The sequence below is a fragment of the Bombina bombina genome, chromosome 2 (assembly GCF_027579735.1).
Source record: "Bombina bombina isolate aBomBom1 chromosome 2, aBomBom1.pri, whole genome shotgun sequence".
Classification (NCBI taxonomy): Eukaryota; Metazoa; Chordata; class Amphibia; order Anura; family Bombinatoridae; genus Bombina; species Bombina bombina.
Genome location: NC_069500.1, coordinates 149,713,153 through 149,732,773, shown reverse-complemented (window position 1 = coordinate 149,732,773; position 19,621 = coordinate 149,713,153). Strand labels below are relative to the sequence as shown.

Genomic DNA, 19,621 nt, shown 5'->3' with positions numbered 1-19,621 from the left:
GTACACACGTTTTCCTCTCAATGGTTACACACAGAAACACACAATGTTTAGCTCTCAGTGGTCACGTGCTTCAGAAATAAAGGTGCACACAAAATGTTTAGATCTGAGTGCATCACAACACACGTACACATATACACAATGTTTAACTATCAGTGACAGTGTATATATTCCAATTATCTCCTCCTCTTTGGTACTCTCGCTCAGACCACGCCCACTCCTCCTGGCCGCCGGACACCTCTGGCTAGGCGTCTTCTGATTGGTTGAGACTTTTCATCCGGGTACTTTGCGCAGTTGCAACTCGTTCGCCAAGAGGTACCAATATGGCGGAGGTAAGAAGGAAAACCGGGCCGGAGAGGGGGGAGGGACATTTTGCTCGGGAATCCCGGGTTTTTGAGCGGCCGTTTACGGGCCTATGCGTAGTGAGCGAAATCCACATGACATAATCTAACTATAGAGTGGAGATGGAACCGGGAAGTTCGCTCTGGACCGAGAAAAGTAGCTTTAGGCCGCGGGTGGGAGCGGACAGTCCGGGACGGGGGTGGGACCGGGAGCTGTGAGAGGCGGTGGCCGGGGCTGGGGGCTTCCGGTGTGAGGGTCCGGTGATACCGCTAGATAGTTGGTAAGGGTTCAGGTATATTTGGTCTGATGTGGTCCCCATCCCTCTGTGATGCATATTACTGTTCTTACAGACAGCGTCCGGCTGGGGCACTGGCCGCTACTGGCTAATAAAGAGCTGCATCACACAGTAACTACCCTGCGTATATTCGTACTCACACTGCTTATATACACACACTCGTTATATGCTGAGTTTATGTGTAAGTTTAGGCAGTTTCTGCATCTGTAAGTGTCTAAGCGCACTGCATCCCACAAAATCAACATTGTTTACTATATAGGAGTGACGTCTACTTGCATTGGAAGTGTACGTGTTTAGCGATGTACGCTTATATGCACGTACGTCATAGTATCCCCTTTATATTTGCTTTTATACACCCGATTATTACTGCCAAAGGGTGCGAAGTTCAAACTTATTTTCGTCTGTTTCTATAGAAGACGGTGGTACTTAATATTGAACGACTCTCTGTCAAATATTTAATAAACGTGTTTTACCCTTTTGGCTTTGAGCAAAAGTTGAATAACTTTGTTGCACCCGTGGCGTCAAATATGTTAATAATTTGATTTGTGATGTATTTAATGTTAGTCTGAAATCATTGAAAGTTTACCAAGAGACTTTTTTTGCATATATATATATATATATATATATATATATATATATTCTCGCACAATTTTTAAATGTATCTTTATCATCTTAGATAACAAAAGTGTTAATTATAGTTCTTATTGGGAGTCATGGTGTTATTTTATAAAGTAGAAATTAAAAAGTATTTTGAAAACCTGTTTCCTTTTTTGCTTATGTACATGTATTCAATGCTGTTATCTATTTATTGCTGGGGATTGTTGCATGATTTACTTTAAGTGATGGTAAACTAACTTTTTTTAGTTACAATATTTGTAATCATAAACTAAAAGATGGGGTCTTTCATTCATGATGTCCAGCGAAAGGGGCGCTATAAGATTGGCTTCAGCCTGAATCGTCAGTGAAGTAGGATATATCCGTTATGGGCGGAGGAACGGCAACATATAGGAAAACATGAAAGGATAATTAATTTAAAATAAAACAAATTAAGTTGCCAAAGCCTGCTTTCATGAATGAAAGCCCTCATCTTTTAGTTTATGATCACAAATATTGTAACTAAAAGTTAATTTACCATCACTTTAATTTTAAACACATTTTTTATTTACTTGTATTATTAAATGTGCTTAATTCTCGTGTTATCTTTTAAGTACAGCAATGCACTACTGGGATCTAGCTGAAGACATTGGGTGAGCCAGTGACAAGAGGTATATATATATATATATATATATATATATATATATATATATATATATATCTCCACAAATCAGTAGATAACTCACAGCAATGCACTGCTGCTTCTTTGCCAACCTAGGTCTGCTTTTCAACAAAGAATGCTAAGATCACAATCAAAACTAGAAGTAAATCGGAAAGTTTGTTTAAAACTGTACGCTCTATCAAATTAAAAAAGCTTAAAGGGACACTGAACCCAATTTTTTTTTTCTTTCAGATAGAGCATTCAATTTTAAGCAACTTTCTAATTTACTCCTATTATCAGCTTTTCATCCTTCTCTCTCTTGGTATCTTTATTTGAAAAGCAAGAATGTAAGTTTAGATGCCGGCCACTTTTGGTCAACAACCTGGGTTGTTCTTGCTGATTGGTGGATAAATTCACCCACTAATATAAAAGTGCTTCCCATCGTTCTGAACCAAAAATTGGCTGACTCCTTAGCTTAGATGCCTTCTTTTTCAAATAAAGATAGCAAGAGAACGAAGAACAATTGATAATAGGAGTAAATTAGAAAGTTGCTTAAAATTGCATGCTCTGAATCACAAAAGAAAAAAAAAATTGGGTTCAGTGTCCCTTTAAACTTTAATTTTTTTTTGGTTAGGCTGCCTTAGAAAAAGTTTACAAAAATTGGTTTAGGCCAGGTATTTAACGTTATATCTGTTTTCTCTTTGTACAGACTTCCTTTGACAGTTCGAGTCCAGGTATGCCCTGTTTCTTTTCATCTGTGCTTTACATCTCCATGATTTGCTGAAAGAAAAGACTGAGTAGATTTTTGATGTTTTGCCTGTTTGTATTTTTTCTTATCTTAAAATTGAAACATCTTAATGGGTTATCTTTGCTTTACCTTTGTTTCAATATAAATACACTTTTGTCACATTTTATTACTTTGGCTTTTATCATCCATTATGGTTGAAGCCAATCCTAATTGCTGCAGAGTGCAGATGCAGGAACTGACCCCAATTCTGTTTTACTCAGAACATGACTGTTTCAAAATAAATGTTTAGTAGTGTGTTTTTTTTTTTATTTTATTTTTTTTTATTTTTTTAATTGATCACAAGTTTTCCTACAGTCTTGCTGTCCATTATCATCTTATACATTTCTGGGATACTCTTTAGCTGAGCCTGTGGTTTTTGGGATTTGTTCCTCTTATTCTTATATATATATATATATATATATATATATATATATATATATATATATATATATATATATATATATATATATATATATATATATATATATATATATATATATATATATATATATATATATATATATATATATATATATATTTATTTATTTTTTTAATCTCGTTTTTCCTGTCCTGTTTTAGCTAACTATTTCAAGTGGTGATTCTTTTGCTGATCTTTCAAGGTTGGGTAAAAAGATTTAAATGTCAGTTATTGCAGACATCTGAACTGGGATTTATTGCTTCCAGTAACCACTTTTTAATATATTGCTATTTATTGAATAAAATAGCTTATTTGTTGGATGTTAAGATTCATCTTAAAGTGATGGTAAACGCCTGATAATTAATAAAAAAAAATTTTAGATTTTATTAGGTTTTGTCTGTGTGGTTTGAAAGATATGCTTTAATCATAAATCCTTACTTTGTTATCCACTGTCCGCCCCTCACTAGCCTGCTGTCTTTCTTCAGTGTGGCATCAAATCACATTGCGTGCCGTACGGCATGCAATGTGATTGGATGCTGCTCTGAAGAAAGACAGCAACCTAGTGAGATATAAAAAAATATCTGATTAAAGCATATATTTTGAACTGTGCATAAGTAGTACCAACTGGTGAATGAAGGTTGCAATAAAATCTAACCTATTTTTAAATTACTAATTTTAAATGATCATTTTAAGTGTCTGTACTATTTTTAAACCATTTGTTTAAAAGATTAATTTGTTTTCATCAGTTCTACATTCTTTGATTCTTTTTTAATTCTTCAGGATTTATGATGCACCACTTGCAGTTAGATGTAACAGTAATTTTAACATAAGGGCTAATTCAGAATACTCACATGCATTTACAGTTGATATGTTTAAGTCACTAAAAATTCAGTTAATGGGAACTAATTCTATAAATAAATTGTATTACTGGATGAGACTGGTCCATTTGCAGTAAACCGGTTTTACACCATATATACAATAAACTTCAGAGGCCATGGTATGCGATTATGGAAAACCTTCCTTTAGCCGTGAAGTCAATTCGCTAATACCTTTAATCTGATACAAGTTGAGTAATTCATAAGTAATAGTTTCATATTCTTAAACATTAAAGGGGTAGAAAGAGCAAATATGCATTTCAATTTGAAACAGAAGGGTTTTTGCAATATGCTTCTAATAAGTTATTACTGTTTTTTTCTGTGGCATATGCACATATCCAGTGAGGGCAATGCACGAGTATTCAAACTCCACACCTTCTCAGAGGGTCAGCAGTAGCTTTCTGACGCAATACACACCAAAGCCACCTCTCTGAGGAAGCAGTGTTTGAATACTGATGCATAGGTCCTCACGGGATGTGTGCATATGCCTCTGGAAAAAATACCTTTTTTTTTTTTTTTACTGGAAGCATTTTTACTAATGAAAGTATATTGCAACAATGCTTCTATTTAAAATTGAAATGCACATTTCAATTTTGACCTTTCTATCCCTTTTTTTAATTAAAGGGATCTAAAGCTGCAATAAGAAAACTCTCATGCATTATATTTATGCACTATTGCTTGCATATAACTTTGCGTTGGGTAAATAAAATGTTGCTTTTTCTTAAAGGGACACTGAACCCAATTTTTTTTATTTCGTGATTCAGATAGAGCATACAACTTTCTAATTTACTCCTATTATCAAATTTTCTTTGTTCTCTTGCTATCTTTATTTGAAAAAGAAGGAATCTAATTTTTTTTTCCCTTGGTTTAGAACTCTAGACAGCACTTTTTTATTGGTGGGTGAATTTATTAACCAATCGGCAAGGACAACCCAGGTTGTTCACAAAAAATGGACCGGCATCTAAACTTACATTCTTGCATTTCAAATAAAGATACCAAGAGAATAAAGCAAGTTTGATAATAGGAGTAAATTTGAAAGTTGCTTAAAATGTCATGCTCTATCTGAATCACAAAAGAGAAAAATTGGGTTCAGTGTCCCTTTAAGATACAGATCGATACGTCTTTTGTAATTTATCATCCGTTATGTTCTCCCTATTTTGCTTTTTTAAAAGGTGGTTGTTGCAGAAGCATTTTCATCAAATCTCATATTTTCAGTATAAGAACTCGGTGCTTTTCTCTTGTGGAGTAAAAAAACTTTTTTTCTTATTTTGACAACATGCATTCAACTGTCAAATGCAGCATTGAGAGTACTTTGTGGTGTGTGTATCAGATACATTAATCACATTTTAGTTTTTAATGTGTTATATCCTCTCATGAAGAAAAGTACAATGTCCCTCTTAGAACAGTTGGCAATGTTGCTTGTATTTATGTTTGGCTAAAATATACTTCAAAAAGGGCATGAAACGCATTTTTTTTTTTTTTTCACGATTCAAACTGAGCATACAATTTTAAACAACTTTCTATTTCACTTCTATTATCAAATTGGCTTTGTTCTCTGAACCCATTGGGTGAGCCAATGAATAGAGGCATAAATCTGCAACCACCACCCAACGGTTAGCTCCCAGTAGTACATTGCGATGCCTGAGTCTACCTATGAATGCTTTTCAACATAAAATACCAAGAGAACAAAGAAAAATAGATAAGACAGTTGGAAAGTTGTTTACAATTGCATGCTCTGTCTGAATCAGGAATTGGGTTTCACACTCATTTAAAAAATAGATTTAACTAAAATGGCCCAAATCATTGAAAAAGCATTATCTAGTGTCCAGATCCTCAACTTTTTAAGCATAAGTTTTCATCTTTATATACTAACTTTTCTTGTATCATCTGCCCAATCTTTGTGCACTGCAAAATATTGACCCTCTTTGAAAGCAACACAGTTTTTGGCTTCCATCACCTGGCTATATTTTTACTAAAGGGATTGTGCCTTTTAATAGTAAGGATGATATATTAGCAGCACCAGTCCCACTTAGCAAGCTGTTCAAGAGTTTTTGTTGTGTTTTTGAGAAAAGTATCGGTGTTGTGTTTTTGAGAAAAGTATCCTCTTGCACTTAGTTCCAGATATATTTCTTGACTGACACTAGGTGCTAAGAATGCAGGGGTCGACAAATTTGTTTAAAATTTAGGAGCCAGAAAGAATATTTAGGAGTCAATCATACTTTAAGGAGCCAGAGAGTGATATTTGTATATAGAAATATGGGGGATAACCCAAAAAGTTAGGAGCCAGGGGTAAAATTCTATGAGCCAGTGGCTGTCTGGCTCCTGGGTTTGTCGAGCCCTGGTTTATAGCATCTACAAAAAAGTAACATGCCCAGATATATTTCTATTCTGATAAGGTAAATAACTATATTAGCACCAATCCTATTTACATTTTATAGTAAGTAATACATAATTTTACAAGGACTTTATTAATATTGAAAAAGTTGTACCTTTTTTTTTTTTTTTTTTTTTTTTTTTCCCTCTCTCAATACGTTTGGAAAGATCCAGTGAATGCAGTTGTTTTCTTATTGTCTTTATTTAATACAAAGAACATTTAATTATTTTCTATTACAGTTGAATTACTGCGTGGTAGTAACATAAGTCTATATAGACTTAAAGGGACACTAAACCCAATTTTTTTTTCTTTCATGATTCAGATAGAGCATGTGATTTTAAGCAACTTTCTAATTTGCTCCTTTTAATTTTTCTTTGTTCTTTTGCTATCTTTATTTAAAAAGTAGGAATGTAAAGCTTAGGAGCCGGCCCATTTTAGCTTCAGCTCCCTGGATAGCGCTTGCTCATTGGTGGCTACATTTACCCACCAATAAGCAAGCATAACACAGGTTCTGAAGCAAATATGGGCCAGCTCCTAAGCTTTACATTCCTACTTTTAAAATAAAGATAGCAAGAGAACAAAGAAAAAATTATAATGGGAGTAAATGAGAAAGTTGCTTTGAAATTGCATGCTCTATCTGAATCATGAAAGAAAAATTGGGTTTTCTCCCTTTAATTAATATATATATATATATATATATATATATATATATATATATATATATATATATATATATATATATATATATATTCTCTCTATTTTTTATTTTATTATACACATTAAATAAACCATTGTTTTATAGATTGTGCACTCTAGTAGTGTGTGTACATGAAAGTTATAGCCTTTGTAATGAAACCAGCAGGGTAGTCCATACATTTTAGAAAACTTATCTGAATCTTGAAAATACTGTTTTATTTCAATTTCTCTCTGAAATAGATAACTACTGAAGCATTTCACAATGAAATATGCAGTCAGAATGCCAAAGAGAAAGTAAAGGTAATTTGAGAAACTTTTTTTTTTTTTAAATTAATTTTTACTCTTTACGAGTGCTTAAGTGAGGCTGGTGCTTTAAGAAAGGAAATAGATCATGCTTTTTTTTTTCCCCCCCTTAAATGTGTTCTTTGCATCTTTGTTTAGAAATCTTCTAAGGTATTACAAAATGATGTAATCTCAATAAAATACACTTTTGTTCTTTATCTGTTAGGGTAGTCAGCATTGCATGATTCAGCACTGTTACTATAACACAAAATGAATTATTAGTTATCCGTTAAAATAGTCATCCATTAATATAACTTAATGGGATTGCACACATATGCTTCTGTGTAGTTGGGAAAGAGTCATGACCCATAAACCTAATCGTAGCCTGTTTACTCTGAGAGCTCACACAAAGGCCACAGAACATCCGTTTAATACAAAAATGTAACTTAAAGAGATACTAAACCCAAAATTCTTTCATGATTCAGATAAAGCATGCACTTTTAAGCAACTTTCTAATTTACTATTATCAATTTGTCTTCGTTCTTTGTATCTTTATTTGAAAAAGCAGTATTGCAAAGCTTAGGAGCTGCCCCATTTTTAGGTCAGCACCTGGGTAGTGGCCACCAATCGGCATGTGCTATCCAGGGTACTAAAACAAAAATGGGCCGGCTCGTACGCTTACATTCATGCTTTTTCAAATAAAGATACCATGAGAACGAAGACAAATTGATGATAGGAGTAAATTAAAAAGTTGCTTAAAAGTGCATGCACTATCTGAATCATAAAAGAAAAAATGTTTAGTATAGAGCTGCAATAACTAAACGATAATCATAGATTATGAAAATAGTCAACAAATCTCATAATTGATTAGTTGGTCTGTGCACAGCACCCATTGCTTCACTCCAATGAGCTCCTGCACACGGTATTGTGTTTTATGGTTATGCCCTAAATGACGTTTACTTTTCACTTTTTCAGGACATAAGTTTATAACTACTCCTGGCTTATGTACAACCCAGAAATAAAATAGGAGTCATCATTTTGATTGTTTATATTAAATCTGGTGATTTGGGACTATGCTTTGCATAATATAGTGCCGAGTTTGTTATTTACACCTAACCCTAGATTGGAGGGAGTTATTTGAATTGATGGCACTATTGCCTGTTTGCTCAATTATTAGCGGATTGCTTGCTATTGCTGATTATATTTACTGTGTAGATATATGTGTAAGGCTTTGTCCTGTTATTGATATATATATAGTCATTACCGTTTTTGATTTTTTTTTTTTTTTTTTTTTTTTTTTATTCTATATGTATATATTAATTGTAATATATACCAAATTCAATGTCTAAGTATATATCTGATATTTTATTCCCTAACCTTTTATAGCTGGTTATTTACCATTGCATATAGATATTCAATATATTTTTATGTTAGAATGAAGTCCAGACTTACTTTAAGAGGTCCCTTGTATTGATGGAGAGTTGACAAAGAGAAATATCCCACCTTGGTGATATTGGCAAAACCCTACTTATGCATCTCAGGCACAATCTGAGTGCCTCTCTTCTGCTGCAGGCAAAATAGCTGCAAAAAGAGAGCCAGCCTCAGCCAGGAGCATGTGGTCACGTTGTCATTTTTTCATTTGAATGCAAAGTTTCTGAGAGCGCGAATAACAGAATGTTATTAACTCTTTGTAGTTCTACCTCTTTTGAAACAGTTTGTGTTTTTTAAAAAAAAATAAAAAATATTATAAAAATGTGTTCTGCTGCCAGTTAAAAAAAAATAATTGGGTAATCCAGTTTTAGTCTGAAGTTTATATTTCTAGCACTAGTATTTCTAGCACTAGTATGTGGATTTTATTTTAAATATAGTATTTTTTTTTATTTTTTTTTAATCCAATTAATCGAAAAAATAATACTTGCAGCCCTAGACTTCAGTATCCCTTTAAGAATGAAATGCATGTAACTATTGCATACCTAAAGTTCTGCGAAAACTTGTTTCATGCATTTATGTAATGTACACACCAATTTTCTTATAACTGCAAGTAATAGACTCTACTATAAAGAAGAATATTCAGATACTGATATAAAAATCCAGTTTAAAACATTTTTATAAACTTACTTAGAAACTCCCAATTAGCACCGTTGATTAGGTTAGGCTGGGACACCCACAGCAATGGGCTGAGAAAGCATGAAGAGCAGACATTTCCCATTCCTACCCCCCTTCATACGAAAAGATTCATTACACACACACACACAAACGGCAGCAAGTAGGAGTCCGTATACATCTAAAACTTTGGGGCTTGGTTAGGAGTCTAAAAATCAAAACAATGTTATTTAAAAAAAGCAAAACTATACATTGTTACAAAAACACTCTCAGATGGGCTATATAAATGGATAATCTACAAAACATGCAAAGAAAAATCTAATATACAATGTTATGTTGCTTTAAAGTGAAGGTCAATTTCGATGAATTAGTGCCCGGTTTTTAATAATCCTATTAAAAACAAGGGCACTTTAATTCATCAAAATTGACATTTCACTCGTTTTCTTCAAAAACGTACCTTTTAATCCTGACAGCCGCTGCAGCGCTTCCTCCACCCGTCGGGAGCCCTCTTCGTGGGTCCAAAATGACTAATCCGGCTTCCAACAATCACAATGTTGCCGGGGGGGGGGGCGTGATTGGAGGAAGCCGGATTCGTCATTTCTGACATGAGGCTTCCGACTGCCGGAGGAATTGCTGCAGCGGCTGTCATGATTAAAAGGTAAGTTTTTGAAGAAAACAAGTGAAATGTCAATTTTGATGAATCAAAATTGACTTTCACTTTAAGTGTGTTTGGAAAATTGTTGCTATTGCAGGCTTTGTAAGTCATCTTTACCATTTAGTTGTGAAGTAACCATTCTAAATGTGGCACCCTATTTTAAATTATGTACCATCTTTCTAGGGATGATGTGCAAAGTACTTTAAATATTTTGTTATGCTAAAAATAGATCTGGATGCAGACAATCTGATTAATCATGCTAGGTGTGTCTTTTTTATAGGTGAAATTATGCATATAAAGTTCTGGTTTAACTAGTAGAACCATTTTTAATTCGTGCCTTTTTGTTAACTGTACTTGTGGAAATAAGTTATATTTAAGTAAATGCATTTTAAGCAATGATAAATACTCTTGTCATAATTACACTTGTTTTTTGGTCTTAGCAAACATTTGCTATATATTTTTGTCAATTTTTTTAATTTTATTTTTAATTGTTGCAGTTGGCTCTCTGTCATCTGAAGATCATGACTTTGATCCTACAGCGGAAATGTTGGTACATGATTATGACGACGAGAGAACTCTTGAAGAGGAAGAAATGAAGGAGGGTGGCAGAAACATTGGTTCTGAAATTGAAGATTTAGAAAGGGTACTTTACAACTCTGGTGTTTTTTATAGTAAAAGAAACTGAGGCAAACCTATTTCTTTAAGCTGAAAAATGTGTTCATAAACTGCTCATTTATTATACCTAGAGATATTATGAAAGATTGTAACATGGTTATAGTGTATACAACACACTAAAACAAATTAAATGCAGTAATTCTGATACAGATTTATATCTGCTTAGATACATAAAATAAAAAATAATCCAGGGTTACGTATTTATAATTCTATGAAACCAAAAATAGACGCTCTAGAATTGATTTGTTTGGCTGTCTTAGCAAATATCTCCATCAAACTTCTCAAAATGTGTTATAACTGTATTTCTACAGGAAGGAAGCATGCCTTTAGAAGATCTGTTGGCGATCTATGCTTATGGACCTGCAAATGCAGTAATAAGCTCCAGTGCAGGGAGTTCTCCAAGTGAACTTGCTGATGAACTGCCGGACATGACTCTGGACAAAGTAAGTGATTTCAAACAATTCTTTATTTGCTTTATTTTGGGTTGCTGTAGAACATTGCATCTGCCTGCATAGGCCTAGTTTCCATTGAGGTGGTAAATTATGGAAACTGGTGATAAAAAATATATCTCCATTAAAGTCTATGTAGATTCTTTGTGAGCACCAGTTTCCACACTTTACCACAATGGAAACTAAGCCATATTTGTTCTATGCCGTTCCCAGATAACGTTATTTAAAGCCCTATTTGTTTAGTAGATTTTTTTTTTTTAGTTCTTGGACGTTGCTGGTTGTGTTGCATAACCAGTTGATGTTAGAATGTGTCTTGTATTTTATCTTAAGGAGGAAATAGCAAAAGATCTTTTGTCAGGTGATGATGAAGAAACACAGTCTTCAGCTGATGATTTAACTCCATCGGTCACTTCTCATGATGCATCAGACTTCTTTCCCCGTCCATTAAGATGTAAGTAAAAAATACTGATAACACTGAATATTGAAAATGAGATGCATTCCTTAAAGGGCCATGAAACCTAGTTTTTTTTTTTTTTTTTTTTTTTTTTTCTTGATTTAGAAAGGGAATGTAACTTTAAACACCTTTCTAATTTACCTCTATTTTTCTTCATTCTCTTGATATTGTTGGATAAAAAGCATAGCTAGATAGGCTTAGTAGCTGCTGATTGGCGACTGCACACACATCCCTCGTGATTGGCTCACCCATGTGCATTGCTATTTCTTCAACAAAGGATATCTAAAGAATGAAGCAAATTAGATAATAGAAGTAAATTGGAATGTTTGAAATTGTATTCTCTATCTGAATTATGAAAGAAAAATTTTGGGGTTAGTGTCCCTTTAATGTCTCAAAGTAAATGATCCAATTCTGCAACTCCCCCAGCATCTACTTTAGAAATGTTTAGGATCTCCTCCTTATAGGATCTCCTCCTTTTGCTTATTACTCATCAGGGATAGGCAACTGGTGTCCGTGACTAGCCCTTGCAGTGTCCGCCACAACCTTAGTATATGTTTTGATTGAATAATAGGAATAAAAAAAAAATATGTAGTGTGAATAAAGTTAGTGGTTTGTCAAGAGACTGCTAGCGATATTGGGTGATAAGTTATGGAATAACTAAAGCCTGAGTGAAATACTGGATGTGTATCTGTATAATGCATCCAGCTCTATACAAAGACACAGTAGTGACACTGGCGCATGCCTATAGCCAGACAAGGACTGGTTATAGGGTCAGTAGTATCTGCATCAGTATAATGACACAGTAGTGACACTGGCTCATGGGTATAGGCAGAGGAGAGCTGGTTATAGGATCAGTGGTATCTGCATCAGTAGAACACCCAGCACTATATAATGACACAGTAGTGACACTGGCACATGGGTATAGCTAGACAAGGGCTAGTTATAGGATCAGTGGTATCTACATCAGTATAATAACATGAAGCACTATAAAATGTTTTTAATTTCAAATGTATCTTGGTGTCCTTCACTAAGGTCTGTACTTTGGAAAATGTCCGCCACAGCCTTTGTCTGTGCCTATCCCTGTTACTCACAATAGTTTGAGAAGAACAAATGCCTCTTGTACATTGAGCTGCATGGAAAGGCATTTCTGTCCCCCTATTATGCTTTGCTCTCTGAGAAAGAATGATTGCTAATATGTGCAGGTAGTCTTATGAGCATATTGCAGAGGGCCAGCATTCACTGCTTTTCTCAAGATTAAAAATAAAATTTTAATGGGATTCGCCAAATATGTCCTGGTGGGGAAGAGTGGCTGCTATCAAAATTAACATACCTCTTTCAATGTCTTCCTATACCCAAAGGCGGCATTTCACATTTTCAGCGATTTGTGTAACCACTTCATCTGGAAAAATAAACGCCCTAGAGTGGCAATGAAAATCATGTCTTATCCAGTATTAGCTGGAGGCGCAGCGGCTCCCAATATAGCGGCATATCACGAAGCATCAAGGTTAGCCCATATTACAGCATGGGGGAAAGATTCTTCTGGGTGTAGATGGGCGGAAATTGAACAGGCATCTTTACCACAGGGACTTAACTTGCGAGATCTGATATGGATTCCGAAACACTCCAGAAAACCGGAGATAAGTACAAACTATATTATAGCTTCTAATTTGAAGTTTTGGGATAAAATTCACCATAGAGAGAGAATTGCTCCGCATCCCTCCCCAATTCATTCTATCTCCGGCCTATTGAGTGCCCTGGTAGACTCACACCCTTTAGAGTGGGAACTTCTGGGAATTCAGACAGTAAAAGATCTTTTTTCAGATGCTGGCCTACTCACAGCCACTCCATTTCAAAGTCACTTTCCCTCCTCGCCTTTAATGAACTTTGAATTCTTCAGACTACGAAACTTCTTACGGGCTTGGGGTTTCACCACTGAACCTTTGAGATCCCAAACTTTATGGGAAAAACTCTGGGAGGCTAAAATTCTCACCTCAAGGGTGTTCTCCTTTGCCTATTCTGCTATCATACAAGCGCCTCTATATAATCTTTCTATATAAAACACTGGGAAAACGCTCTACACTTTGAGGCTCCTGAGAGCCTGGAGATCCGCAACTCTACTCACCAACTCTACTCACCAAGTGTGCAGTTCACAGCACCACCTACTTTGAGCTTTACTTCAAGATCCTGACACAATGGCACTATACTCCCTTACGCCTGTTCCAAATATCCAAAACAAACTCCCCTTCATGTTGGAGGGGCTGCGCCAAAGTGGGCTGTCCCGCACATATGTGGTGGGAGTGTCCCAAGATTCAAAGAATCTGGAATAGGGTATTATACTACTGCGCTAAAATAGGTATGGCGGAGGCTAATCGCCCAGCTGCAGCATTGTTCCATTTAATTTCTGATAAGATGCCTAGGCACTTAAAATTCATATATATATATATATATATAATATTTTTTTTTTCATGGCTGTCAAGCTAAACATTGCTAGGTCGTGGCTCCAATCTAAGGGCCCAAGATGGAGCCAGATTAAGTCCACTATGGTACATATTGAAACGATGGAATGTGCGGTGTTTGCAGCCAACAATAATATCACGATGCACTGTATGTGTTGGGAAGCTTGGCGACAATGCCTAGAAGGAGGGATTGAAGATCGCTAGTGGGTCATTGTCCCCTCATATCCCCTGCTCGCCTTTTTTTTTTTTTTTTTTTTTTTTTTTTTTTTTTTTGTAGTCAAGGCTGTCCACAATCCCCAACCACCTCTAATACTTAGAGATATCTTATTGCCTTAGACACGTGGTCTGAGCTCTAGTCTGATTTTCATTAGTCGTCGTTGGAGAGCTTAGATCGCTTGTATCACTTATTACCATCATTTGCTATCATCTATCCTTTATCACTTTTCCCCTACTTCCCTTTAAGCAATGCAAAATTTTTACATACGTAATGAATATGCTGAGTTTTCCTGTTTCTCATCAAAAGCTTGCTATTACTGTATACTGTGACATGCATGTTTGTATTATGTCTCATTGTTATTTAATTATTGAAGAAACGTAATACATAAAAGTAAAAAAAGTATGAGGTTTGCCTTGTCTTGGGACTCTAAATATGACATACTACTGACTACTATTACTTTGGAAATGGAAATGACTGTATATTATGCTACAATTAAGTTTATTGTGAGATGTTGTTCTTTTCTTATTTGTATGTCATCATTATACACCTCAATAAAAATGATGTAAACAAAAAATAACATTTTAAACCAGTCCTAATTAAACTTTTTTTAATTCAGATGAAATCTTGGTATTCTTGTTGAAGAGTAAAGCTGGGAAGGCTGATGGGAGTTTAGGAGTGTGCAGTGTTTTTAGCTATGTATGACTGCTGTAAACATTATTGAAAACACTGCTGCCCGATAGCTAGTTACATGCACACTCCTGAACTCACCTAGGATTATTCTTTGTTAAAGGATACCAAGAGAGCAAAGCAAAATTCAGTATTGAAGTAAATTGTAACCTTGATTAACATGTCATGCTCTATCCAAACAATTTAAAAGTGATTGGTAAATCCTAGCGTTTCAAAAACGCTAGTATTTACAATCATGAAAAATAGGACTTGTGCTAAACTTATCCTTTCAGCGCCCCTTTTTTCAATGAGGTGACATTTCTTCCTCTGGACCAATAGCTGTGCTAGTCATACGGCACTGTTCTGTATGCTAGCACAGCTATTAGTTTAGAGGTGGAAACGTCGCCTCAGAGAGGAGACAGGGTAAGTTTGGCCCACAGTGATGATTGAGTCCTATTTATTTTTAGCGATCGTAAGTCCTAACGTTTTTTTGAAACGCTAGGATTTAACATCACTTTAAGCAAGAGTTGACCCTTCTATTGTATTCAAATGTGTAGCCCCTGTTGCATCCTCCTAGGGCTGTTGAAGGATTTGGATCCAAGTAAACCTCAATATCCAAAATAAACGTTATACCTTTACTCTACTGATTGAACCTCTGAAAGTCAAGACTAGGCAAGCAGCAGGAATATATTATCTGGAATTTTAGATTGTTTGGGTTGTGTGTGTGTTTTTGTTTTTTTTAATACAGCAAATCTTTGTGAAAGACTTTGTAGATTGTAGTGGCCAGCCTTTTTATGAAGAAGTAAAATGTGAAATATAAATATTTTCTTAATATCAAGGCAACCGTTAGTCATTCTCTTAAAGAGACTTGAAACCCCTAATTTTTCTTTCATGATTCAGAGTATACAGTTTTATGTGACTTTCCAATTTACTTTTGCTAATGTGCTTAATTCTCTTTGTCTCCTTTGTTGAAGGAGCAGTAATGCACTACTGTTAGCAACATATTGAGTGAGCCAATGACAAGGCTATTTCCCAGGAGTGTGTTGCTGCTCCCAAGTTCACCTAGATATGCTTTTCAACAAATGATACCAAAAGAACAAAACAATTTTGAAATGGGTAAAGTGAAAATTTTGCTTAGAATTGCATGTTCTATCTAAATCATGAAAGTTTAATTTTGACTTTACTGTCCCTTTTTAATCTGATTATGATGGTATGCTCCAAATTTAGAAATGGTTAATCATCTAGGTATCTGTATAAATACTAATAACACCAACTCCCTGTGGTATCCTATTGCTTGTGGACCACCGCTCCCCAGACCCATGATTGTATTAAAGCACAATAGGAGGCAGCTACCCGCTGCTATCGCATTAACCACTCCATTCTCTCTGATTAATAGTGCTAGTAGTCGCCAGTCTTAACTTCTGACTTCATGTGGCCCCTTTATGGCAACTACAAGCCAGTTATCTTTACTTTTAGAGATAAATGTTTGTTTATAAAATGTTTATATATTTATTTATTTATTTTTCCCCTCCCCTTTTTTTTTTTTTTTTAAATCTGGGGCAAAAAAAAGCTAATACAGCCTACGATGGGGATAAGGAGTCAGAAAGTGAAGACTTGGAAACAGAATATGGGAATACTCCTGAGGACTTACGAAAGGTGATTATATGCTGATCTCTTTAATAAATATATTACTCTAAATGAAATGCAATACATTATGTGGTTGTACTCCGCTGCTGTAGTGTTACGTGCAATGGGTTTTTGGTATCATGCATAGGGCTCAGTTATTAATGACAACTACATCTATTAACACAACTGGTGTAGTATTTAAAGAACATATATATGGGATTTTAAGTTGGTTTAATCCCTTTATAAAAACTTCTAGAAGCAAATCATATTCATGGCTATTTATGCTGTCAATGTTCATCATGCATTTTGAGATATGCTATTGTCTATATCTCTCGTTTATCCTGTTTTGAATGTGGTCCACTTTAACCCCTTCCTGGCGTGACTCATTTGTCTACATCAGAACAAACTAAACGGATGACTAAAAAATTTAAATCATGCGATCACGTGATTTCAATGATGCGATTTATGTGTAGGGGGCGTGCCTATGATGCTAGGCATGCCCACATAGGAAGCGGCTAAGGTTTCAGGGCAGCCGAATGGTTGGGACCCAGCGAAGTTAGGACAGCATAGAACGTCCTAATGTTGGGAATAGGTTAATAATTACTAAAAGGCCTAAAATACATTTTTATTTTTATTTATTTTTTTTGCGTTTTTTCTTTCTACTTTTTAGGAAATAATGGTTGGTCCATATCATCAGGCAGAAATTCCACCTTATCAAGGGAAATATATACCAGGTTTCACAGGTAAGTGACTCCGGAACCAAGTGCAATATATTGCAACCACTACATAAGCCAGAAGTTTATAAATTGTTTTTCTGGGTTGTGCACTAATATTGCTGCTTTATATGAGAAGTTATGATCTAGAAGGTAATGGAAGCAAATATATAAAACCTCTTATTTAAATTTCGTTTGCTAGACAATTTGTTGTGAAACTTGCTACATCAGAGCTAGACAAACCCGGGCATAAGGGTACCACTGACACCTTAAAATTAGCCTTTGGCACCCTGGTTTGAGCTTCCAAGACATCCATGAGTGCCCCCACTTTCTCCTGCCAGCCACCACAAACTGCACCTAAAACTTGCCCAGTGCAGTGGGATTCTTTCTAGGCCACACAGGTGCAAGTGGAGGGAGGGATTCAGTGGGCATGGCACTGATTAGTCTCACCTGCAAGATACAGGTGTAGGTAGTGCTATACAGATTTCCTGATGATCCCAACAACAAATATCCCCACACACTGCCAGGGTTTTGTTAATTGTGTAAGTTCTGTGTGCCAATGTTGTATTGAATTGTCAAGTGATTGTGTATTGGTCTTTTGTCAAGTGAATGAGTAGTTGGGCAGAGCTGGCCAATTGCGCCATCTGTTCTCTTCCGCCAATTTTTTTTTCTCCCTTACATTAGCCCCTTATACTACTGTACTACCTCCACCTGCCACGTGTTTATATCTGCTAGAAGTTGCAGTGGGATGGTTAGTAGCTCATTAACTGAAAACTCATAGCCCAAAATGTATTGTCCACACTTATTACTTTTTTACTGCAGCGCGCTCTCATGCTGCTCCCCTTCCTGTGCACACTTACAATGCCTAATACTGCTGAGAGAGCCTAAAAGTGTGGGCATTACATTTGAGATTTAGCCCTTAAATTTGTGTGGGGATTTTATGATGCTAGCAAGGTGCACAATCAGGGGGTGATCCGAGCATTGGAACATTATTTAAATAAATAATGAATGAGAATATTTTTTTTTTCTCATTGGCTACATACTTTTGGAGCAAGTACTAACAGCGTGTACTGGCTGCTGTGTAACAAACCCCAGCAGTGGAAAAAGGAACGGGCAGGTATTGGGAGAGCTCTTAATAAAGTTAAAGGGATCATAAACTTAACACCCGCACATCTGATACTGCTGAGAGATTAACGGCACTGGAGAGTGCTGCTGTATTAAACATGTGCAGGTGATTTATGATCACGTTAACGTTGAAGGTGCCTGGTTTTCTTTTAACACACTGGGTAGCCATGCCCTCTACAGTGTAACTATATTCTTCAGAATGATTTGGAGACCTCTTCTTACAATGCACATTAACCTCTTAATATAAAAAGTAAACCAAAAGCTATTTATTTTTTCAGAAATATGATAAATTTAAAACCTTGGGTAAATATGCAGACTACATGTACTTAGACTCTTGTGTATCACTAAACTCCAGTTTAACCATTTTTTGTCTTAGTTACATCATATGAACATGAAGAGCAGTTACTCTGGAGCCCTAATGTGCTTCCAGAGTACAAAGTGAAGGAGTTTCTTTACACAATATCAAGAAGTGGTAATGATAAAGTCATTGATAAGGCTCCAGATGAGGTTCTTGTTAAGGATAATGAACAGGTGGGTAGATTTTTGGTACTATTAAATTATTTAATGTTGGATGTTATGAAATGAGGTTGAAGATTTTGGGAATAAATAAGAAAAAAAAGTTTCCATGCCTCTGCTAAGTGGAAGTGTTGCATGGGCATAGCTGAAAGTTTAGAGAATTCCCTGTTTTTTCATGTTCAATGTGACAAATGTTAGATAACCTAGCCTTTTAAAACAATGCTTCACAGTTTATAGGGACTTTAGTATACCTTGGTATAATCATTTAATGATGAAAAAGGGAGTTCCATCTTCCATTAATGTAATGAAGGTCACTTTGCCGCTAATATTTTATGAATTTGCACCAATATGCTCCATGTACATTGCTAAGATACAAAAATTACTGGATGATTAGGCAACACTGATTTTTGTTCATAACTCACAAAATTTGTTTTCTCTTGTTAAGTGTATCCAGTCCACGGATCATCCATTACTTGTGGGATATTCTCCTACCCAACAGGAAGTTGCAAGAGGATCACCCACAGCAGAGCTGCTATATAGCTCCTCCCCTCACTGCCATATCCAGTCATTCTCTTGCAACTGTCAACAAAGATGGAGGTCGTAAGAGGACTGTGGTGTTTTATACTTAGTTTATTTCTTCAATCA

General features: G+C 35.5%; 1 protein-coding gene across 2 annotated transcripts in view; it reads left to right on the top strand.

Moving 5' to 3' along the window:
• Window positions 1-299: 299 nt before the first annotated feature.
• MIER3 (MIER family member 3) overlaps window positions 300-19,621 on the top strand; it is a 77,989-nt gene continuing 58,667 nt past the window's right edge. The window contains exons 1-9 of one of the 2 annotated variants that reach the window (XM_053701293.1): window positions 300-329; window positions 2,599-2,623; window positions 7,280-7,339; window positions 10,577-10,722; window positions 11,066-11,197; window positions 11,534-11,654; window positions 16,567-16,652; window positions 17,293-17,365; window positions 18,837-18,991. In XM_053701293.1, coding sequence (XP_053557268.1) covers window positions 7,309-7,339; window positions 10,577-10,722; window positions 11,066-11,197; window positions 11,534-11,654; window positions 16,567-16,652; window positions 17,293-17,365; window positions 18,837-18,991 — 744 coding nt within the window. In that variant the 5' untranslated portion in view covers window positions 300-329; window positions 2,599-2,623; window positions 7,280-7,308. The remainder of the gene's footprint in view (window positions 330-2,598; window positions 2,624-7,279; window positions 7,340-10,576; window positions 10,723-11,065; window positions 11,198-11,533; window positions 11,655-16,566; window positions 16,653-17,292; window positions 17,366-18,836; window positions 18,992-19,621) is intronic. The other variant, XM_053701291.1, reaches the window with a different exon arrangement.